This window comes from Sinocyclocheilus rhinocerous, unplaced genomic scaffold, assembly GCF_001515625.1.
Source record: "Sinocyclocheilus rhinocerous isolate Xijiao unplaced genomic scaffold, SAMN03320098_v1.1 scaffold1143, whole genome shotgun sequence".
NCBI classification, from domain to species: domain Eukaryota; kingdom Metazoa; phylum Chordata; class Actinopteri; order Cypriniformes; family Cyprinidae; genus Sinocyclocheilus; species Sinocyclocheilus rhinocerous.
In genome coordinates this window covers 2,722-9,759 of record NW_015638978.1, presented here as the reverse complement: position 1 = coordinate 9,759, position 7,038 = coordinate 2,722, and the positions used below count along the sequence as shown (strand labels likewise).

Here is a 7,038-nt window from a genome sequence, read left to right as displayed (position 1 = left end):
TCAAAATACCCAAAAATATATTTAATATATTTAAATTGTGCTTTTTCAGACATACTTACTATATTTAAATTATACTATACTAAAAATGTATTAAATGTATTATTTTGAAACAACTTTAAATATATTAAGTGTATTTCAAGATATGTTTAAGTTTGTATTTCAAGATATGTTTAAGTTGGATTTTAATCTATTTGTAATATATTTAATATATTGAAATTGTGTTAAAATGGAACCACTTTAAGTATATTTAGTGCAATTTAAGTGTATTTCTTAAAATACATTTAAAATGTCTTTTTAATACTTCATTTAGAGTATATAGAGTATATTTGAAGCATCGTTTTAATGTACTTCAAGTACATTTCAATTGTATTTCAGCATGCATTAGCAGCATTAGCATTACACTACTAGTATATTATAAAGCTGCTTTTTTCAGTATATACACACACGTACACACTTTGATATCTAGAAAACTTTAATGTATTATATATTGTTGTGTACATTACAAATATTCATAAAGTACACTAAAAAAGGACAGCAGCATATATACTTTGGTGAAAAACAAAACAAAACATACTATTAAATGTATTAAAAATGCACTTGAAATACAAGTATGTTTATAGTATATTTGTATTACTACAAACATACTCAAGTACATTAATACATTATAAAAAAACATAAATAAAAAAAGACTGAAAAGCTATGGCAGAGCTATCTTTTCCATTTGTAGAACATTTCAGTTATACCGGCCTTACTAAAAAGTACAGAATTTTACATCAGTGAATAAATACAAATTACAACGCAATTTTCTGAAGAAAAAAAATACATTAAAAAAGGCTGCACACACACAAGCTATTCACTTATGCACTTTGTTTTTCAAAGACTGAAGATGATAAAGTTCAAGCAACAGAATAGGGAGGGATGGAGGGGATTTTGGAGGTGGACGAGGAGATGGCGTAGGGATGGTGAGAGGCAAAAGTGCGGGATGATGGCAGGATGTGGAAGGGTAACATAAGTATGTTTTCTGTAAATACACTAAAAAGTCACTAAAAGTATGCTTGTGTTTAGCATATTCCTTAAAAGTGTAACTAAAAATATATTTATTAACATAGTATTTCTACTATACTTTTTAGAAATATACTAATAGTGTGCTTGTGTTTAGCATATTCCTTAAAAGTGTAACTAAGCATATATGTATTACCAAAGTATTTCTAGTATACTTTTTAGAAATATATTAAAATGCAATTCAACATATTTTTATTGCACTTCAAATAAGCATGTTGGGAATACAAATGTATTATAAACATACTACTTGAATTTCAAGTATATTTTTAATACATTTAATACTACGTCTTTTTCACCTGGGAAACAATACACATATTCTAAATAGGCATAAACCAGTTGACCTATCCAAACCCTCTTACAAACCAATCGCCAATAGGCGATGAGCAAATCATCACCTCCCACCTGCGTGCCTCTGTGCATTAGTGATGTTCAGTCCGACTCATTGTCGCGAATCGGTTCTTTTCAACAGTTAGTTCAAACAACCGGTTCAAAAGATCGATTCATCTATTATTTTACGTATGTACGTCATCACGTGGTTCCTGACATGATGATATGGCACATACATGCTCTATATTCGCCTATGTCGCAGTTTATTGCATTTTATATATATTAAATTTAATTAATAAGTGTGATTATTGTATTTTAAAGTGTAGCTACATTATTTACCTCATAAATCACAGTTATTTAAAACCTAGTTTTACTTTACTTTTAGTCATTTAGCAGACGCTTTTATCCAAAGCGACTTACAAATAAGAAAAAGTAATTAAAACTAAAAGCTAAAACTCTATAAATACTATATATATACACACATTTAAGAAAATAAAAGAAATTAAATAAAAAATTCTTTACTTTACTTTAAGTCATTTAGCAGACGCTTTTATCCAAAGCGACTTACAAATAAGAAAAAGTAATTAAAACTAAAAGCTAAAACTCTATAAATACTATATATATACACACATTTAAGAAAATAAAAACCTAAATATTATGCGCTACATTATTACACATTATTCGGTTCAAGGAGTTGGTGAGTTCATTGCAAGTCTTCAGATGTTTAACGAGAGTTTAACGGTTTAACGAGAGAGTGCCTTTACATGGACAACAGTATGCTAGGCTACTGTATAATAACAATCAAAAATCAGCTTATTCTAACAACTAATCAACGCGTTTACGTGATATTTGAAATATTGGGGTTTAAGTGTTTTTAAGTTAAGCACATTAAAAAGCCGCGAGAACGCTGTCAGATCGCTTGCATAAAAAGTGAAATCAGTGTAATACAAAAATATAGGTCTGCTGATTGGATTTTGGGTTAACCGTGACCTTTAACCGATAAAATAACAATTTTTCGTGAGTTACATTCAGACTTTTCGTGTTATTAAACATAATCACAGTGAAAATGTCAATGTAAACACTCTCAGTTAGTTGCTCTCTCGGATTCTATCCGTTTCGTGAACGAGTCGTTCAGACTGGACTGATTCATTGAGAAGATTCGACTCGCAATAATGATTCATTCACTTATCGGACACCGCTATCGTTTACTATGGCTGCGCACTAGAATGCGTGGCTCATCTAGTTTATTTATTTCCACCACGTCAGCGGGTATTATGCTTATAAACCTACATCGACTTTTGCACCGTTCTTTCGGTGCCAGACGGCCGTTTTTAGCGAGTTTATACCACACTCAGCGGGGAGTCTATGGTTTCAGACCGAGAGAGATTCCGGAGAAAGACGCTGGGCTTCCGCAGATCTCCGCGCTTAACCAAGGTTGATAAATTAACAGTAACCTGTCTCTAATATTGTCTGTATTATTATAATGTTTATGCTTTAGAGACCCATAACATACGCTTAGCGTCTTACTTCTTAAAGATGAATTCTTAAACCTGTAAAAATATTTGAGATGCGAAGCCAAATCTGTAATGTTTTACCATATGGAGTGTGGTAATGTATTACAAGCCGCATTCGCTGGCTGTCTCATGTAAACAGATCACGGGCTAGCGAGACTGGTGGAGGCCTATCGAGCACATGGACACAAAGTAGCTCAAATTAACCCGTTACTTCCACAAACTCCTGTGCTGGACAGCGTGCCGGAGATCGGCCTGCTGAATGGAGTCGTTGATGGAGTCCTCAACACCACCGGTGAGTTTCTGCTTGTTTCCTGGTACATAGTTTTGAAGTTGGTCGTAAAATAATACTTACGTCTTACTAAAGGAATGTTCCGGGTTTAAAGTCTGCGAACGGTATGACAATATGCATTTAGCCATATAGCCTATATCTCATTATGTCGATTAGCACATAAAATAATTTCCACATGTCCTTCAATTTAGTGCAGAAATTTAATTTACATATTAATGGCATTACCTTTGAAGTCTACATGGGGCAAGGCATTCGGGTTTAAGTGCACTCTTGTATATTTATTAACAAACTTTTTATTTTATAATAATGTTATGATTTGGTTAATATTGTGATTATTTTTACTTATAATTTTTTTAATTATTGTAATTATTTTTAGTTTAGTTTATTTTTAATTTAGTATTATTTATGAATATTGTATATACATTTTGAAAAAATCGTTTGATTGATTGATTCAGATAAAAATTGTGATTGCAATTTTTTTTTTTTTAATTCCTCCAAGTTTGCTGTGCTAGATTGGAGGGCTGGACAATTTGGCCCCAAATGTAGTGATTATATGTTATGGCTAAATAATAATTGTTATTATTAGTATTACTATTATTTTAGCTTGTAATGTTAAAGTATGTAATGTAATGTAATTTATTAAATCAGTATGTCTGTTTGTATTTATGTGTGGGCTGTGGCTATACTTTCAAAGTAATGTATATTTAAATTTTTCTGTGCCTACGGCTATGTGTAGTAAATTCTGCTCCATCTGAAAGCACGTGATGATGATTTCCTGCTGATTACAGAACCGGCATTACTATCAAAATGCGCATGATAATTGCATTCGATTAATCGTGCAGCCCTAGTATAGGCATGTGACGGTATCAAATTTTCATGTTGCGATAATTGCTGAAGCTTTTATCACGGTATATCACAATATTGAAAAAGCTGCAAAAAAAGTGTTGTCATAATATAACAGGTTTGATAACTTTTTAATATAACATAAAGAACTGGACATTTAAATACAATAAAGTAATACACAAAAATGTATAAAGTAGGGCTGTCAAAATTTTTTATAATTTAGAATATTCGTCGAATTTAAAATAAAAATCCACATTCAATTTTAGGTGTGCGTTAAGGAGGCAGCCTTATCAGTGGCGCACGAGATGCAATGACGATGTAAGTGCTGTTGCATTATGTTTTTGTTCGCCTATCCAGTTGAAGATCTTGTTAACATCAAAACTGAAACCAAGCCGTTCACACAGAACACATATTTCACGCAATTTCTAGAGGGACATCTATTACTGTTGCACTCGCATCTCGCACAAAGGAGCCGCATGTTTAGAAAGCCATGTAAAATTAATGCAAGTTTAACTTAGTTTAACTGAAGAAGACCTTAGTTTATCTTTGGAACAGAACTTAAGATATTTTTGATGGAATCTGAGAGCTGTCTGACCCTGCATAGACAGCAATACAACTGAAATGTTCCCAAGTCCTGAGACGTAGCAAGGAGATCTGTAAAATAATTCATGTGACATCAGGGGTTCAACCGTAATTTTCCGAAGCTACGAGAATACTTTTTGTGCGCAAAAGAAAAAAAAAAACGACTTTATTCAACAATTCGTCTCCTCCGCATCACCCTGTAGCGCCATTTTGGAGAGTATCAGCTGGACATAAACAACGTATGCTGTTCTGTGTCAGCTGCGTCACACCGGAAGCTCTCAGATTCCATCAAAAATATCTTAATTTGTGTTCCGAAGATGAACGAAGGTCTTACGGGTTTGAAACGACATGAGGGTGAGTAATTAATGACAGAATTTTCATTTTTGGGTGAACTAACCCTTTAATGTAAAATGTGACCGAACAATAAAGAATCAAAACATTTTCAAACAATATAATGTTGTAGTCCAGATTAAAATATAAAAAAGTTTGAAAATAAATAGCCGTTTTAAGTATTTAGTTATGTGAAGAATGCCACTGCAAATCTGAATGGCTGTTTAAATCATATAAATATGTTTCAGAAAGTAGTGCAGCTGCTTTGTTTACGGGGTTACAGCTGCATTTCTGCTGTTCCATCAGCGCCATCTGCTGTCAGATAGGGAATGTGCATTTTCATTCAGCATGTCTCCTTCACTCCTCCCATCATGCGCTTCATCCATTGGGCTTGTTTACATGAGAGTGCGCATGTGTCTGTGACGCAGCATACAGCGGTGTTGTGCATTTTAACCAGTTTATGGGAAAAGTATTCTTTAAATGCATTCAAAAAATCGGAATAATTTGAAATAATTATTCACGGTATTTTGAGGTGCCCACGATAACAATATCTTGCATGTTCGTTATCGTGATATACCGTATTACCGAATACGGCACATGTCTACCACAGAACATTATTTTAAAAAAATACTTCTTTAGTTTGGTCAATTTATCTCCTTACATTTTTATTTGTCGTCATTCCAGGATTGCGGCATTTTGGGAAAGCCGAGGCGACCTCTGAAGAGGTGTTGGCCTATCTGGAGAGAACATACTGTGGGAGAATCTCAGTGGAAACCACTCAGCTCCAGAGCTTGCAGGAAAGAGAGTGGTTTGCAGACCGATTTGAGGAGCTCAAGAAAGAGGCGTTTTCACCGGAGGAGAGGAGACAGCTGGCTAAACTGATGCTTGAGTCACAGGTAACACAGCCATTTGCATTTAGTCACTTTTTTTTTTTTTGAATGCCTCAGGATGACTGTAACACTTTGAATAACATGTAAATCATTACACACTTGATTCCACTGGCATCAGCAAATGTGCGTCTCCTGTGTTCTCTTTTTAAAGGAATTTGACCACTTTTTAGCCACCAAGTTTGCCACTGTTAAACGATATGGAGGTGAGGGAGCAGAGAGCATGATGGGATTTTTCTACGAGCTCTTCCATTCTGCGGTGTATAGTGGAGTGACAGACGTGGTCATGGGAATGCCTCACCGTGGACGTCTCAACCTCCTCACCGGACTACTGCAGTTCCCTCCAGAGGTTGATACTTGATACTTTTGTTTACAGACATGAAAACAAAAAGAGAATTGCTAATAAAACAGAATACAAAGTTAAAAGTCAAGTAAAACAGTTTCTGAAATATGTAAAAAAATTAAAATAAAAAAAGCAATTTTAATTCTAATCTACTAATTAATTTAATTCTAATAAAGTCACAATAATTAATCTTATGAAAATATCAATTTAAAATTAATTTAAAGGTAAGCTGGAAATACTATATGTTTGTAATGGGAATATTGTTTTAAATTTGAAAATGCAAAGTAATATTTTCACTAGTGATATCAGACTTATCTTATTTGTTATTTTGTTTTAAGTGATGACTCTTAAAGGGATAGTTCACACAAAAATTCTTTGATTGCTTATTCACCCTCATATTGTTCCAAACCTGTATGAATTTTGTTCTTCTGTGGATCATAAAAGAAAATATTTTGAAGAATGTTGTTAGCCAAACAGTTTTGGTTACCATTGACTTCCATTATATGGACAAAAAAAACCTCTGTGACATTTTCAAAATATCTACTTTTATGTTAGAAAGAAATTCATATAGGTTTGAGGGGGAGTAAATGATGACAGAATTTAAATTTTTGCGTGAACTTTTCCTTTAAAGGGGTCTTACTATGCTTTTTCACTTTTTCAACTTTAGTTAGTCTGTAATGTTGCTGTTTGAGCATAAAAAAGATCTGCAAAGTTACAAAGCTCAAAGTCCATTTCAAAAGGAGATATTTTATTTAACAGAAATCACTTTTCAAAAACTACAACGAACGACTCGTTTGGACCACAACGCATATTTTCCGGGATTTGTAATATCACAAATACCGACAAATGGGATGAGACCTG

At 33.4% G+C, this 7,038-nt stretch overlaps 1 protein-coding gene across 1 annotated transcript in view; it reads left to right on the top strand.

The window, feature by feature from the left end:
- Positions 1-2,560: 2,560 nt before the first annotated feature.
- The window catches only part of LOC107750732 (probable 2-oxoglutarate dehydrogenase E1 component DHKTD1, mitochondrial), a 6,529-nt gene continuing 2,051 nt past the window's right edge, over positions 2,561-7,038 (top strand). Inside the window, exons 1-4 of the mRNA XM_016566247.1 lie at positions 2,561-2,823; positions 3,043-3,195; positions 5,632-5,843; positions 5,989-6,183. Coding sequence (XP_016421733.1) covers positions 2,562-2,823; positions 3,043-3,195; positions 5,632-5,843; positions 5,989-6,183 — 822 coding nt within the window. The 5' untranslated portion in view covers position 2,561. The remainder of the gene's footprint in view (positions 2,824-3,042; positions 3,196-5,631; positions 5,844-5,988; positions 6,184-7,038) is intronic.